The 17,651-nt window shown below is 33.2% G+C and overlaps 1 protein-coding gene and 1 pseudogene across 1 annotated transcript; one reads left to right on the top strand and one right to left on the bottom strand.

Annotated features, from left to right (window-relative positions):
- Nucleotides 1-2,696: 2,696 nt before the first annotated feature.
- LOC131177935 (methylenetetrahydrofolate reductase (NADH) 2-like) lies at nucleotides 2,697-7,898 on the top strand (annotated as a pseudogene).
- A 727-nt stretch (nucleotides 7,899-8,625) lies between these two features.
- LOC131177934 (glutathione S-transferase zeta class-like) lies at nucleotides 8,626-13,786 on the bottom strand. Its single transcript, XM_058143109.1, has 10 exons — nucleotides 13,532-13,786; nucleotides 11,809-11,899; nucleotides 11,673-11,729; nucleotides 11,494-11,579; nucleotides 11,153-11,224; nucleotides 10,920-10,973; nucleotides 10,712-10,787; nucleotides 9,765-9,826; nucleotides 9,094-9,153; nucleotides 8,626-8,808 (listed from the first exon to the last, which is right to left on the bottom strand). The coding sequence occupies exons 1-10, from the start codon at nucleotides 13,784-13,786 to the stop codon at nucleotides 8,698-8,700; spliced, it is 924 nt and encodes a 307-aa protein (XP_057999092.1). The 3' UTR covers nucleotides 8,626-8,697.
- Between the last annotated feature and the right edge of the window lie 3,865 nt (nucleotides 13,787-17,651).

Here is a 17,651-nt window from a genome sequence, read left to right as displayed (position 1 = left end):
TGATAGTTCATTAACCTTGTAATGGTCAATTAGTGACTATTTGAATGTGTATGATGAGGAAATGAAGTGAGTTGAGGCTTGGCATTTGTATATGGGTGAGTCGCTTGGTCGACTGTAGAGATGAGCATGAGTCCAAAGAGGTTTGGGTAGTTATAAATGGAGTTATAGAGGTTCAATTGGTGTAAGGCCAATTGGACATAAAACTAGACACATAATGGCACCACGTTGGTAAAGAAATCCTGCCCAGAAAACCAAACCAAGTTAGCATAAAAATTACCCTAATCCAGGTGACTTGCATTCTGCCTGGGAAAAATGACCAAATGAACAGTGTTTATTCATTTGGTCATAACTCAGTGTAGAAAGGTCCAATTGACCTGAAATTTTACTAGCAGAAAGCTAAAACATAGACCTACAACTTTTATGAAGAAAACAAATCCAAATTCTGACCATAACCTAGTCATATTGCCAACCAAACTTAGGTTACCAAATCTGGCAAAACCAGTTTTGCCCAGAATTTTGGATTCTGTCCAATCCGGTCAGTTATGGTTTTTAGGCCATAACTTGAGCTACAAAACTCCAAATTGAGTGATTCAAAAAAGGAAATGTAGCTAGACAAAATAAGGAACAACTTTTATGAAGACAACTTTGCCAAATTCCTACTGTACAAATAACCAATGGAACAGTAAACATAAGGCTTGAAATCTAAAAATTGTGAATAATTAACACTAAGCTTAGAAATGGTATTGGCAACGAATACCAACAACTTTAGAATGCAAAATGTGGTATGTTGAGAGTATTAGAACCAATGTACCTATTTTCTATGCAAAAGTCAACATTTTTGTTGACTAATGAAATGAATAGTAACACCTAAACTTAAATTTCAAGAATTGTAAAGTTTAAAAGTGTAACATGCCCTAGTACACCTAGCAAGATTGGTTTGGATAGGTTGGTATTCCAATAGGGTTCAGTTAGCAGCACTGCACATGACATTATGCCATTCTGTGATTTCATGGCTTTTAGTCATTCTGATATTGTGTTGAGACTTGGCCTTGTGCCTAATGTTATTACAGCTTATTAGCTGTTCTGTTGCACACCGGGAGACACATATGTGACCGATAGTGTGACGGCCCAAGGTGCTTGATACCCAGTGCCAGTTTACCCGTTTATCCAGTCCAGTCATTCATTATAGGTTACTTGGGCAACCAAAAAATGAAAATTGATAAATTTAATGAAATAATGAATATAACAAGTACCAAATAAATAAGACTACCAATAATGATCAAAAACCTGTCTGCATGAGACATCAATACACTCACTGCATATATATATATATATATATATATATATATATATATATTTTATTATTAGTTCTTTTTATTTTATTATTGACACCACTAAGCATTATTGCTTAACGCGTCGCTTTTTGCCATGCGTAGGTTCTGGAGAGACAGATAGAGAGCTCAGCAGACCACAGACTGGGTGAGGTCACAGATTTGCCTAGCGTCAGAGTCACCTCTCATCTACAGTGCATTAGTGGTAGGACCTTTAGGTCCCTTTTGAAATTATGTTTTTGCATTTTGTAATAGGTAGTAGTTTTTGATTTGTAAATTATGAACTCATGTAAATTAGTAAATTTATGTAATCATATGTTGATGTACATATTTGAAGAATTTTGTTAATTAATTTAATTTGAGAATATCTTCATGAAATTTTAGTTGATTTTGAATTTGAATGAAATTGTGGATTAATGTTGAGAACTTGAAATGATTGCTAATGTTGAGACCATGTTGATGGTTATTGGAGTTTGAGAATGATTGGAAATGATTATTGGAAGTATTTTTCACAGGTTCCGAATAACTGTTTTCTCCATTTTTAGCCGGTACTCTGCCGGATTTTCTATAAAATTTTCGAAACCTCAAATAAATTATAATTTCAATAAATGACTTAAATGAATTATATTTCATAAATTGTACTTCATAACTATGAAAAAAATAAATTAGGAAGAATAAAAAATTGATTAAATTAAAATAGGGTGTTCCGGTACACTGCGTGGCATATCTTGCTTGGCTACACTGTAGACGGGTAAGGGGTGTCACAGATATGCTCTAGGGCATACTACTAAGAAGAACCCACCCCTTTCCCACAATAGTTAAAGTAACATTCTCTTAGGAGTACAAGTTCAAACCACTTTATGAACATGCAACTACAAATAAAAATAAAAAAAAAAAACTCACAAATGAGCTTAAGATCTACAACCAAAAGAGAAAAACCACCAAAAATATATAAGTCCTAACCTACAAAGGTAGGGAACCCACAACAAGCCAAGGAAGGACCTTTCCCTGCTTGAAGGGGAAGGGAAAGGCTAGAAGGATCTATAGACAATGAGCTGAACTCGTAGAAAATAAAAGAACAAGAGAGAAATTTCTCTCGCTAAGAAATTAGAGAGAACTGTTTTAAAAGGCATAATTTAATAAATTTTTTTTGGTAAAAGGCATATTTAGACTCTTTAAGTTATACCAAATAGTCATGCAATTTCTTAAAGTGTTTCGAGTCCAATTGAACCCTTCAACTTAAAAAAAAAATCAAATAAGTCTTTCAAATTTTTAAAAATAGATCAAATAAGATCTTTAACTTTTAAAAACATATAAAAAAATATTGAATTATAACTTGTCTCTAATATAAATCTAGTCAAGGCAATGCACGAAGATCTTCTAGTGCATGAGGTCCTTATCAGCAACCATGTGTGTCGAATTTGCAACATCCTGGAAAGTATCTACTGTAACCTAGAGCAGAATGATAAGTTGTTCTTTGCCGAATAATTCAAGAAGCTTCTTTACAAAAACTATGACGAAAATTATAAGAAACTTCTTGAATTATTCGGCAAAAAATAATTCTGTTTGCTACAGGTTACAGCAAGTACTTACTGGTATGTTGCAAATTAGATATGCATAATTGCTTATGAGGACCTCATAGGCTAGAAAATCATCATGCACGGCCTTAACTGGATTTTATATTAGAGGCAAATTATAATTCAGTCTTTTTTATCTATTTTTAAAAGTTAAAGGGTTTATTTATCCCTAAAATACTAAAACGGCTTATTTGATCTATTTTTAAATTTTGAAGAACTTATTTGATCATTTTTAAAATTTTGAAAGGCTCGTTTGAACCTTGAAACATTTTTAGAACTTATTTGACTGTTGATCCATACTTTAAGGGCCAAAATAGGCCTTCTGCCAATTTTTTTTATGCAAATTAATAATTTTTTTCCTTTATAAAAATTCATCAAAATAAGTCTAAATAAGCTCTTGAACTTTTTTCAAAAGTTAAATGAGCCCAAATTCATCTTTTGGTCTAAATAACTCCAAAACTTTTAATTTAGGGGAAATTAATTCCATCTTTTAAAAGAAATAGGCATAAGAATGTGTGAGATACGCCCCAAAGAAAAGAAAAATAAAGAAAATAACAAAAAGGAAAAGATCAGTACATTCTCAAGAAAATGATCAATTATGTGTCGCGTTCTCAATTTGTGATATTTTTCAAATCCTCATCACCCATATAAAAACACAAGTGCCTTCTTTCTTCTTGCGAACATCCGTTTCACAAAACTACAATCTCTAGGTAATCCTTTCAACAATGCTTATCCATTTTCCTATGCTTTTCTCTACAACCAACTTGATTTATGAAACCTTAAAAAAAAAAAAAATCTGTGATTTTTCCCCCTTCTAATGTGTGAGTAAAAACACAGCTAAAGCAACAAATGTATGTGTTACTTATCTATATCAAAGTTCTTTGATTATTTCTTATTCAGTTACTCCTTATTATATGGTCAAACAAAACATAGTTGAACTTGAACATATAAAAATCATCATGGAAATTTATTATTTTTATGTTTTAAATATCATATCTCAAGTATGTGAATCATGAATCTCATCATCTTCTCTTGTTCAAGAACCATCCAAAAACTCTCTTGAGTACTATGAGGACTAGACTAGAAATAAGAACTACGGGACATGAATATACAAATAGACTTATAACATATTATTCATAATTGAAGAAAAAGTTAAAAATTTCACCTAAGAATTTCTTTCAATTGTCGACAATTGATAGCCTACAAAGTGGAATCAGTGCACATTTGATCATTGATCTTAAACCGGTCAAAATAAGAACTACAGGAATATAAAAATAAAAACAAAGTCATTTATTGCCACCCACCTGATCAATAAAATTCTGCTACAAGCACATTACACAACAGAAAAGAAAATAAACTAGAAAATCAACTTTCAATTACATATTACTCATTATGCTTCTGCTAGTCTGTGTTGTACCTTTAACTTCAGAATCTACAATTGATTTAATTGGTACTGGATGGAGGGGTATCTGGCTGCTTCTCTGGCATAGCATTATGGAACGACGGTATCTCATTTTATGCTGTATACAACCTCAGTAGAAGAGGGAACTGATTCTTCACAGATAATTGATGAAGAAGAAACTCTTCAGAGCCATGACATATAAATATGCATATGCAAAGTTATTTATGGTTGCTCTGCCACATAAATATTAATTACATTTAATTTCATATTATAGATACCAGCTGAGGTTACTATTGCATTGGAGCCTATTAAGGACAATAAGGAAGCAATCAAAGCCTTTGGAATTCACCTTGGAACAAAAATGTGCAAGAAGATTTTAGCTCATGGCATTAAGATATTGCATCATTGCACTCTAAACATGGAGAAATAAGCATTGGCTGTATTAATGGTTTCTTTCTTACATCCAATTTGTTATTCAGGTTTGAAATGTTCATAATAATCATCTTCAGAATAATTGCCTGTGTTTATGTCTAACTAGGGACTTTCAATGTTAGAATCTTGGTTCGATTGATGAGTCCAAGATAACAGGGTCATTACCATGGCGACGCCCTGCAAATGTTTTCCGTGCAAAGGAAGATGTTTATCCAATATTTTGGTATGCAATTCACATGAAATATTGTATTTTCGGCCAGGATTTGTCACTTAATGAAGGCATTATAGGAAAAGCCCTGTTTTAAAATGTCTAATATTTCTAGCCAATGATCATAGGGCTAATCGTCCCAAGAGCTACATATCAACTATCAAGAACCATGGGCTTGGAGAAGTACCTATATGGCCGATGGGAGGATTCTTGCAATCCATCCTATGGTGCTTTAACTGACTATCAGGTGCACAATCACTATACTATATTTGTTGATATGAATCTTTTGATAAATTTCTTATACAATTAATTTTATCTTAATAGCGTCTGTCATCTATGTGGTGTAATTCTTATGATCTAGTTTGTTCACTAAAAGCAGAGTTGCTATGGCATCATTTCTGGCACAGAAACTGGGATAGCAAAATATAGTGATGCATATTAGAGGGGTTTTTCTTATATGTGTACATATAGCTACCTAGCGGCTTACTCTAACAAATCTCCATCATTTCAATATGTGAGCTTCTGCAACATCATAGTCCAAACAGAGCAAAAAAGCAAATGTTGGACAGGTATGTAAAAATTGATCATAATTTTTTTTTTCCTATTTTGGCGTATTAGTAGTCGGTATTCTCTCTCCAAGTCATCTACCAAACATAAACCCAACCTTGAAAGGTGTTTAAGTTTGAGTCCAATTATTCTTGACTCAAATTTGAATAATTTGCGATTTAAGTTGGACTAGTTTGACTCAATTATATTTGTGATTTCACATCAAGCATCCTCTTGTCCTCCTCCATTGAACTTGATCTTCCCCATGACTTTTGCCCTTGTGAGTAATGTCACTGGATAGGGCAAGTAGATTTTAAGAGATTGATTTCTTTGGCATAGGTGTTGGTGTTACTGTTAAGAAAATTACCTCCTAAAATGTATTAGTCAGAGGGTATTAAAAATTAGTTTAAAATTAAATTTGACATGTTTTAGTCATTAGAACACCAAAACAACTGAATAGTTTTTTTCCCAACAGCAGCTAGAATGATGCTTTTTCAAAATGTGTTTTTTTTAACCCCCCAACTGCAATCTCAAATGGGTGTGTTGTAGGGCTAGGAGTTTCTTTGATTGCTTCCAGTGGCAATATTGCTCTCAAGTATTAGCTTTGTGATTTTTCCTTCTTTATGTAACTCAAGCCATTAATTTTTTGGGCAGTTCATGCAAGCACATGCCCGTGACAAGAAACTTCACGATGAATGTGCAACTCCATTGAATAGTATTGAAGATATTCTTGACGTACTTTCTACTCATAATAAGTTATCAGCTGCGCTCTCTTCTTCTTTTAATCCAGTCGATTATGACAACACATGCTCATGTCATTTGCAATTTTTGAATATCAGAAATTTAAAAAACATTGCCTTGGGAAGTTGAAAATTATCCCTTGGTCAGAATTGGATGGCCTTCAACCAGAGTCAAAGATCATTAATGAACAACTGGGAAGATCAATTTGAAGGGATTCTTGACTATCAATAGTCAACTAGCTGTCAATGGGGAAAAATCTGATTCTCCATCTGTTGGTAAGTAAAAAGGTGTGCTTATGTGTTTTATGTCCTCTAATACACCACAAGAATCATGTTTCAAAAATTTACAAGACATGTACAAAGCACCTGACAAATCAAAAGAACATATAGGCCATTATATTACTTGAACTTTGATGATCATAAAATTTTGGAAGTGCTTCTGTTGGGTTTTGCAGCACAAATTTTCCTCCTATTCATATAGGGTTGCTTAATTTTTAATTGCAATAGGCAATGAAGGATTCTTAATAAAAAATATAATCATCACATTGTGGATGCTGCTATATATAAAATGATTAAGATTTGAGCGGTGTTTTAAATTTTGTTTGGTTTTTGGTTCTGTTATAAGAGGGTGGCTTTGGTGTAATGTTAAAGTTACTCCATTGAGTCACCCCTCCCCTGAGTTCTTTGGGGTTGCGAAATAGATTCTACAGGATCAAACCTATGGGACTTAAGGAATGACGGAAGGGAATAAAAAAAGAAAAGAGAGGAAAAAATAATAAAAATAAATAAAAATGAAGTAGAAGAACCCAGATTCCAAATGAACAAATTCAAACTTGAAAAAATCTTTCTGATTCTCAAAGAATGAGGGGGCATTCTGCTAGCCCATCTCGTAAGTTAAATGCTACTGATTAAGAGAAGGCACCTGTGCTCTTGTTAACGGTTTAGAATTTCTTCTGTTGCAAATCTTGTTTCTCAGTATGAGATTCAGATTTCCCGGTGGAAAATTGGAACTGGGTTTAGAGTTTTATATTTCTGAAAATAAGACTTAGATTTTAATTGGGTGTGAAATTACATAGGACATATCTCATTTATCCACTTTTGCTTTATGCCTGCAGGTTGGGGAGGACCAGAAGGATATGTTTATCAGAAAGCTTATTTGGAGTTCTTCTGCTCCACTGACAAGCTACAAGTTCTTGTTGACAAGTGCAAGTCCTTCCCTCTAATAACTTATGTAGCTGTGAACAAAGGAGGGACTTTGCTTTCTAATGTCGGTCCAAATGATGTGAATGTGGTAACCTGGGAGTCTTCCCAGCAAAACAGATTATCCAACCAACTGTGGTTGATTCCGCCAGCTTCAATGTGTGGAAGGATGAGGCTTTTGAAACCCTGTCTAGAGGTTGGGCTTCCTTGTACCCAGAGGATGATCCATCCAGAAAATTGCTTGAAGATGTATCTTGTTACAATTTTGAGTACACACGTTTTCAGCTTGTTTCAAAAATTGCATGCCCTCCCCATGAACACTTGATCTTTTGGCAAGGATTCAATTTTTATTAACCATACAATGTTAAATTTTTGCAGATGCAGAGCAGCCACCTTTTGGTCAGCTTGGTAGATAATGATTACATAGATGGTGATATTTTTGCTGCTTTTGCTGATTTATGAGGTTAGCTGCTGTGGCTGCTCCTCCATTTTCTAAGATCCCATTAAAGCCACTAAAAATGGTGTATTTATTATAAGTTTAAACATCGCTCTGTTTCATTGTGGTGTTTTTGAGTTCTTGATGATATGTAATAAATAATTCATTGGGATTTTGACACCTCCCTCCGGGTTATGGTGCAAAAGCCATTTCAAGTGGCAGCAAATTTACTGGCCTAATGCATATGTATTAATTACCATTCTTTATTGAGTTGCCACACTCCTCTGCATAGTCATAAAGCTGAAGCTATGGATTTTACCCTTTGATAATCTTGGCCCTCCTTGGTGTTAGCTCTCCCAGATTCCAATACAACCTTAGCTCTGTTTCTTTCTTTCTTCTCCTCTGTTTTCTTTTTTTTTTTTTTTTTGGAAATTTTTGAGGGTATGATTGAACTACTAGGGTAATCCCTTAGCCCCTAATGGTTAGACTCTTGACTAAAGATGGCAGGGATTGGCACTAAATTTAAAAGTTTATCATGTGGCTATAATAGATTTATGGCGTATCATTCATAATTTAAGAACAGTTAAAAATTTACCTAAGAATTTCTTTCAATTCTCGACAATTGATAGCCTACAAAGTGGAATTAGTGCTCATTTGATCATTGATGTTAAACTGGTCAAAATAAGAACCACAGGATCAATAAAATTCTGCTGCAAGCTCATTACACAACAGAAAAGAAAATAAACTAGAAACTCCACTTTCAGCCACATATTACTCATTATGCTTCTACTGTTCTTCTTTGTACCTTCAAAATCTACAATTGATTTAACTGGTGCTGGATGGAGGGGTATCTGGCTGTTTCTCAGGCATAGCGTTCTGGAAGGATTGTATCTCATTGTATGCTGCATACAACCTCAGTAGAAGAGGGAACTGAGTCTGCACAAATAAGTGAGGAAGAAGAAACTCTTCAGAACAATTAGATAGGGAGTCCAAAGGTTGCTATGAGTGTGACGGAAAACAGATAAAGCCCCAATGATATTTACAGCAAAAATTAGTAGCTAAAAGTCAAAGACCTTCCAGTTTCATTCATACAGTAGAATTTACTTCTCTTCTCTTTTCATTATAGACTAATTTTCACTATATATATATATATATATATATATTAGCCGCTTAATCATAATCTGATATGACTACTACAAGAACTCGGGCATCGAATACTACCATATCTACATTGAATTTTTTAATTGCTGGATGAATCTGTGCTGCTAGAAATATGTCTGCCTGCAAACATAAAATTCAAGAAAATAGTCAAATCACCAAATAATTTAACACAAATTGTCATTCTATAGTAGATATGAGTTTATTATTGTGCCACATGCAATTTAAATTTTCACCACTCCCTGTCAAATCCTAACTTCTAGTGCTCCAATTCCATAATGTAATCCCAGAAGCTCAATCCAAGTTTTGAGACCAGATAGTGCCATTCATATTATTTAAGCCAGTAAATAATTTTTTCCTTTTTAGTCAATATGTCCATTAGCTAATCAGTAATCCTCACTGGTGCATGTGCTAATCAAACAAATCCTTTGGTTACATAAATAATGTACCAGTAAATTTTAGCTTTTGACTTGACAAATATCACTTTCTACTTGTGCATAGAATTGTGTACCTTTCCTTTTCTATCTACAGATGATGTAACAAAAATAACAAGTCCACATTACACTTCTCTCGCAGAAAAGATGTGGGTAGGATATATTTTCCCATTTCATAAAATTATGATAGATTGGCAGAACCCTTTATATCCCATCTTTGTAGAAGTGTGTGCAGAAAAATTCTGTATATTCTATAAGAAAGACAGAGGCATAAAAAAAAATAAAAAATAAAAAATAAACCAGGAAAACTTCATCTCCAGTTGCATATCTTCCAGCATGATCTTTCAGCAACTTCTCAAGTGCTGAGACCGGCACGAGCAGCAATCAAACCAAAATTCCTATAAAGAAGCACAAACAATCAGATGTTAACAGTGGAATTCTTTGAAGGCTGAATTAGATGCAAAATAACTAAATTTATAGGCCTTCTATATTGACTTGTATCTGATATTAACACTGTTTAGTTTTATTATTGAAAAAGCTAAGACAATGATCAACTGATTAAGCAACAAAGTATGCACCTGCCATGAGCTTCTCAAAAACAATAAAACTAAAGGTAATCCAATAATCCATATGAGCTCTTCACTTCATCACTTAACAATTAAGAAATGCTCAGTGGATATGTGCATTGCACTGTCAAATCAGATTAGTTATTAAAGATTTATTAAAATCATTTTAGAATTCACCTTGTCACAGAATGTTCTCGATGTGGTCTACCAATGACAAATCTATGACTGATGATACATGGTGTAGATTTGAAATCAATGTGTCCCACAAACCAATATTTTGAGACATTTCTCATGTGTTCAGTTGAAATTATGTATCTGTTGTCTGTCTGCCAATACCATACAAGTAGTCCAATTAACAGTTTGATAAGATGATGATGCTTAGATGGATATTTGTGTTAAGATTGTAACTTAAGGTAGCTTATGTCTTTGCTTTTAGATAATTGGAAGTCACAGAAAAAGTTTCGCACGCCAGAAATGTGAATCAATTGTAAATCTAATATGTTATGCCAACCTATAATTTAGAAAGCAATTTATATCTTCTTCTTTTTTTCCAATGATGTTTTTTTTTCTTTTTTTCAGAATTTTTATCAACAACTCAACTGTTTAAAATTTACAGCTATCTTTATAATTTAAATGCTTTGAATAGATGGAAGTGTTCAGCTGTGGCTTAGTAGATCTTACCTGCAAAGCCTTTGCCTATGTGATATTGAGCCCAAGCAAGCTTCTCATCAAGACCAACTTTTCCCTCTACAAAATTCTGCAAAAAGAGAGACCCCAGAAAAACACAGATAATCCAAATGGGGCTGCTAAGTTGTACCTTGTAAAATTGGATGCAATACTTCCTCTTAATTGAGCTGCTTAGATGCAATAATCACAATTGGAAACTCACTAGCATAGGTTGATTCTGAAGTGGCTGTATTCTTGAGGAAACAATATTTGCTACCTACACCAGAGGTGATTAAAGAAAAACGATTATAGCAGTGAAGAGAGGCAAAAACATAAAGGCAAGGACAAATAAACTATGTCAAGTGCAAGTAAATCAAGAAACAGGATACTAACATAAGATAAACACACAAGACATACACAATTTGCAATTTAATTGCTAAAGAAATGCGATTTAACCTGGTAATTAATATCTTTTTTCTGAAGATCATGAGGCAGCAATGGGTGCTGTGGATACTTGTCATCGAGATACTGTACACATGTATTACCAATTTAAACCCACCAAAAAATAACAGAGAAAGAAAGGAACATAAAAATTTATTATTAATTGCGAAAAAGGTAGCAAAAAGTGAAAAAAGAAACACTACTGACCTTTGCTTCAAAATACATTTTGGATGCTACTGTTTCAAAATTAGCATTTTTAGTTCTTAATAAGAACCAAAATATTTACTATAGAAAACCTTAGTTGTGTTTCTGGAATTAACCCAAAAGTTTACAATAATAATAAAAAATAAACTTACCATTAAGATGGCAAAAGAGTCGAAAACAACAGTGTCACCATCCACCAACACAGGCACATAGCCAAGAGGATTGAGTTTCAAATATTCTGCAGGCAACCAACAATTTTTCTTTTTTTTTTTTTTCCTTTAAACATAAAAACTTAATATTTAAAATTGTCAAGTAAATATGGGTTTCTCACCAGCAGTCAAGTGCTTCCCTTTGGCCATGTTAACAGCTACATAGTCAAAGCTTAGGCCTGCAAAAATGAAATCAAATTGAAATGCTTCATTTATTATCAATGAAACAGAAAGAAGAAGAAGAAGAAGAAGTAGAACCTTTGAGATTGAGAGCAATCCGAACGCGGGTGGAGCAGGAGCTTCTCCAGTAGGAATAGAGCTTGAGCTTCTTGGGATCTTCTTCAACTGTCTTGAAGTTCAATCAAACAATTTCTATCAATTTTCAATTCAAAACTTGAAGTAAAGAAAGAGAGACCGAGAGAGAAAGAGAGAACCGAAATACCATATCAAAATGACTTGGGAACACAGAGAGAATTTCCACACTCTTCTACACGTTCCAAGTTCAAAGGCATATATATATATATATATATATATATATATATATATATATATATATATATAGAAAAACAATTTTTAATTAAATATATAGTGATTTCTTTGCTTACCAAAATCTTTAATTGCTATAATAATTAAATTCAAAAATTAAATTTTTTACAAATTGAAGGGCTTTTGAGTGAAAGTGATCGTGAAAATAATTTACCCTTAAAACAATGGAGCTTGAATTTCTCAGTGAATAAACAAGTAATAGAAACCAAATTAGAGTTGTTCAAAAGCAGCTTTCCAAAAGACTTTCTATAGCAATATTTTTGGTCAAACTATTGATTATAACAAGAATAAGGTTAAGAAAACCTGCATTGGCTACGACAATTGAAAAATTGTCATCTTCTCATGCATGAAACTGTTCAATTCTTCCATTATTTTCCCTATTTGCCTCTCATCATTCTCATAGCTTCACAATATTTTTGTCCACATCCCAAATATTATGAATACTGTTTGAGTATGGGTAACAAATTCTAATTTAAAAGCTGTCAGTTTTTAAATTGTTTTTGATCCCCTGGAGGTTGCATCAACGAAGCTGAAGGAATTCAATAAAATATTGTTTAAGCTTTCTTTTCTAGCTCTCTCTTTAGTTTTTTCTTTGCAGGTCCTTTTTTTTTTTTTGTTTTCTTGATTTCAAGGGCTACTGGGCGCCTTTGTTTGACTGGCGGCAGCCTTTTCCTCTTTTATTCTTGTGTTCTCTTAATTTTCTTCTAGTTAATTTTCTTAATTTTTTTTTAAATAGGTTTGTTTAGTTTCTTCTACCTTTGGGGAAGATTTATTTTGGCCTCTAGCTGGGATTTCACAGTTTGAAAGAAAAGTCATCTACGCAGATTTTTGCCTCAGCCTAAGTGAAGGACAAGCTGGTATTTGATCAACCATAAATTTCAAGATGAGTTTTTCTGATGCCATCAATTTGCTTGATTAAAACACATTCCCACAACGTCAGTTGAACCCCATTAATCCTAGCACCGATTCCTTGTGCTTTCTGAAACAGCTTCATCACTTGATTCTACAACAATAGTTTCAGCAGCCAAAGAAAGCTGGGCTATTAAGGAAGTCGCTGCTTTTATTTTTATTATTTTTTTTATAAGCAAAAAAGAAAATTTTATTAATGGAAAAGGAAGGGAAACAGAGGGCAGGGAAGGGCTCCAAACTAAGACCTTTCAAGGCAATCCCTCATACACCCAAACCTAAGGGAGCACCAACCACAAACCCCACACAAAATCAAACCAACAAAAACAACTGAGGACAGAAAACATAAAAATGAAACAGAGCCTTGACCTAAAACAGTTACCACCACTAGATGACTAAATGAAAACTTGACAAGCTATAATATCCAAACAACAACTCTGGTATCAGTTCATATTTCTAAAATTTTCTCAATCTTTAGCAATTTGTCCAGCTTAGTAGTTAATGGTACCTTCCTTATCAGGGATCAAACCCAGCCCTTTTCCTTTCTACCACCTCTTCTAAATTTTGGAGAGACATTCGACACTTCTGTCAGTAATATACCACGCTGATGATGCTTCAGCAACCTTGAGCATTTAACTTTCCCATGTAAGAAACTAGAAGCATTCTCTTCTTGCTGTTGGTATTCTTCATAACACTTGGAGCATAAATTCCGATTCTGTACTGTTCCATAGAAGCCACAGCCATTAGCGCAGAGTGGTGGTTCCTTGTTGCGTTGTGATTCCATTTTTGCTCTCTTTCTTTCTTGTTTTTTTTTTTTCTCTCTTTTCTGTGTTATCAGAATAGATGTTGATTTTCGGTTTTAATTGTGGGGAAATATATAGGGAGCGAGTTTGTGTTTGATTTCCTAACTTTGGGATTATTTCCTAATCTTTTTGGGATTCTAAGTGATTAACTAATCTTTATGGGATTCTATACATAATTCTATCTGAGAATTGGATTTGAAAGATGAAGTTTCAATGTTTATCTTCTGTTTAAATAAAAAAAAAAGTTCCTAATAAACATGTTTATCTGAAAATTTTTTTGGAATAATTATTACACATTATTCTTTTTTGATTTCCCAATCTTTGTGGGATTTGAAGTGCAATTCTATTTGAGAATTAAATTTGAAAGAGGACGATCTTAATGTTTATCTTCTAATAAAAAAAAAATTCCAATGTTTATCTAACAACTCTTTGAAAACATTTATTACATATTATTCTTCTTAGATTTAACTATATATAATGAAATTTTACATAAAAATGAATGAATTAATTAATTGGTTATTTTGATATGAGCTGGGTATAATTTATAACTATTACAATAAAAGTATAAATAACTAACATACTTTTTTTTTTAATTTACTTGGTTAAAATTTCAATTTAATTCTTAAATTTTACATCAAAATTCATTGAAATTAAAGTGATAATTAGCTAGTGTCATCCAAGGTCCCTAAGCATAATATTTATGGCACTCTCTAATTTATTATACGTGGCGGGAGTTTTTTCAGGAATCTTTCTACAACTTCTTTAAAGTAACTCAATTTATAAATATTTAGAATCCTTTTATTTATTCCATTTAATTTCGTGACTTCCTTGTCGCACCCTCAATGAATCTCATATCGATACTAATATTGTACCATATTGGATTTATTCTAAAAAAAATTATGCAATTTTAAATTTGAATCATAATTAGAGTTAAATAAATAAATAAATAATTAAAATTAAAATTGATATATAGTCAAAATAAATTAGTAATAATAATTTTATAAATAAAAAAAAAACACAAAAGTTAAAGAAAAAAAATCGATGTGACAATAGTAAAGTAGTCAATTGTAAAGTCCATAAAAATTGAAATGACCAAATAACCTTTTTAAAATGTGCATTAATTTTGGGTTTTTTTTTTTTTTTTAAAAAAGGATGATACTATTGGAGAAACAGTATAATGGCACTATTAAAGGAACAACGGCAACTCCTTTTGTCTCAGCATTTATAATAAAATAATTATATAACACTTTCAAACTCAATGATTATTTGGATTTTGCCTTACATGGTAAATACTGAATCAAAATTGGATCAAAATGGAATGAAAGAATTAAAATAGAACTCTAATATGATTCGAGTGAAAAGTTTAGACTCTAATAAAATTATTTATGTGATAATGGGATTACTCAATGAGTGTCTTGTTCCTATACACCGGAGTAAAATGGATGAGTTGAGCACAAACACCGGCACATAGTAGAAATTGGACAAGCACTTTTGCACCATGCTTCTGTATTATAAAAATACTTGTCTCATACATTTGAAACTGCAATCTATACTATAAATTTTATCCCTTCCACACATACCACTCCTTCCACCCCATATTAAATTCTTTCCAAAATACACCAAATGCAACAGCCCAATCCATCTCCAGTCAGTATTGTCCGCTTTGGCCCATGGGCCTCACGGATTTGTCCCTTGGGAGGTTTCATTCCCAAAAGCGCGCTGACCAGGTGAGGAAGGCTCCCACTTATATGGCCCAAATCTTTTCTTCCCGTTTCCGATGTGGGACACGAAGCTCACTCCATTGCATAGCTGGTTGAACAAGCACGTCCCAACCCCATCCCTGGGTCGTGACAAGCCCACCAACTTCCGCCTGGTGCGTCCTCGCACCACACACCATACTAGAGGGAGACCAGCTTTGATACCACAAATGTAACGGCCCGGCCCACTAGTGATATTGTCCGCTCTGGGCAGAAACCCTCACGGATTTAAAACGCGTCAATAGGGGTTACGAACTATCAACTTATGAACCCAGCATCTCTCCTGTGTTTTGTCGATGTGGGATTTGCCTAGGGTGTTACAATAAATTTTCAAGAGTTGCATGTATTTGGTTCCCACAATTCTATTATTTATTGACAATCTAATAATTTTGTTATATTAAGTATTTTAAAAGGTCATTTAAAATAAATTTTTATTTAGAATGTTAGAAAAATATCCTGGCTAGAGGAAATTAAAGATAAAAAATTGAAGAAGAGGGTGAAGGAAGAGCATAAAGTTGAAGAAGTTTTAGAGCCAAAACTTTAACAAATGTTGTCACAGGAATACATGCTCCTTATATAGTGCAGGTGCATGGATACGTAGCAAAATTCATCTTGGTTTTCTTGGATGAAATTTTAATCTATAATCAAGTATGGCTTTGACATATTAGATCAAGAACAAGTGCACTAACCTCTTGATGCACTGCAGTGTGTTTGTCACCTTTGGGATTCGTCTGTAGGACACCAGATGTTGTCCCTCTAGCTTGTCCACACCAAGATCACCTATGGCAGCCCTTGAACAGCTTCTAAAGCTTTTTCTATGAATTAGAAAATCAAGTTTTGCCTTTTAAGAGATTACAGATAAATGGACACTAGAAACGATTTCTAGTATTTTTAATTCAAGAGACTGTTTGCTAATCTCTTGGAATAGATGAGAGATGATGAAGAAGAGAGAATGGTGATTACTTGTATATTTGTGTAACTTACTAGGCTCATCACTAATTGGCAATGAGACATAATATCAACTCTTAATATCATCAGAACTCTTTCTTACCATAAATGATTTCTCTAAATCATTTTATGCATCTCATTGACCATAGTTAACACCTAGCATAGCATGCCATGGCCACTTAATCAGTAATAAGGTTTACCTTAAATGAACCTATAATCATATGTTACCATGCACTAGAATCTATCTATTACAAAATCCCAATTCAAGCTGGAGTCATGGTTTATGTAAAATCCCATTTGCTATGAATATTATGTTCTCTTTTAATTCCAGTTCTTGATTAAAAAGATTTTCTCATCAGAAACTCTTTTTTGATTAAATCTATCTGTCCTAGCCAAGAACTTGAAACATCAAGAACAATTAAATGAACATAAGATTTTATCCCTATTTACTTAGAGGAACAGATTCCATCTTGATCAACACCTACCTCCATATATAACTAGTAGGAGCCAACACATGCCCATATACCCATACACAGTACAAGTATGAAAGCAGTATCAAACTCAAACCACCTATATACAAGATAACTGTGCTATCTCAGGTCTAAAGATTATATGCACTGATATGATTTATGACAATACATTGACAAGAGTAAACTCCATGTGCTTGTCATAAGTGTCACTGGTTCGACCTACTTATCATGTATAAGTGCCTATCATGTTTGTCATATGGCATGAGACTCACCATTCCATCTTATTTATATCTCATATAAATAACTTGGAAATAAACATGAATACAATCTTTCTAGATAAGTCATGTCCTTATTGTGAAGTATCCTCGATTGTAAACCTATTTATGATACTTTGTACTAGAAATACTGTCATTCATATTCTTAACAACTTAAGAATAGAATTTATAACAAAATATCAATGGACCTTTTTTATTACACATAAATATATTATGTAAACGAAAAAGTGAAAATGTCTTTTATTAATAAAAATATGTACAAGATACATACTAAATGATATGCTCTAGAGCATACTACTAACAATCTCCCACTAGCACTAGAGCCATTCATTACAATATCTTAAACCCATCTTCTCAAGATGTCGGTCTAGCTGAGTCTGTGACATAGGCTTAGTG

This window comes from Hevea brasiliensis, chromosome 2 (genome assembly GCF_030052815.1).
Source record: "Hevea brasiliensis isolate MT/VB/25A 57/8 chromosome 2, ASM3005281v1, whole genome shotgun sequence".
In the NCBI taxonomy this organism is placed as follows: Eukaryota; Viridiplantae; Streptophyta; class Magnoliopsida; order Malpighiales; family Euphorbiaceae; genus Hevea; species Hevea brasiliensis.
This window is presented reverse-complemented; position numbering and strand designations above follow the sequence as displayed.

Excerpts from the sequence above, each read along its gene's own strand:
- LOC131177934 (XM_058143109.1), bottom strand. The coding sequence starts at position 13,786 with ATGGAATCACAACGCAACAAGGAACCACCACTCTGCGCTAATGGCTGT. Across the intron at positions 11,730-11,808 it reads GATTGCTCTCAATCTCAAAG|GCCTAAGCTTTGACTATGTA; the intron begins GTTCTACTTCTT and ends TCATTTTTGCAG. Across the intron at positions 8,809-9,093 it reads AAAAATTCAATGTAGATATG|ACTCAGTTCCCTCTTCTACT; the intron begins GTAGTATTCGAT and ends TTATTTGTGCAG.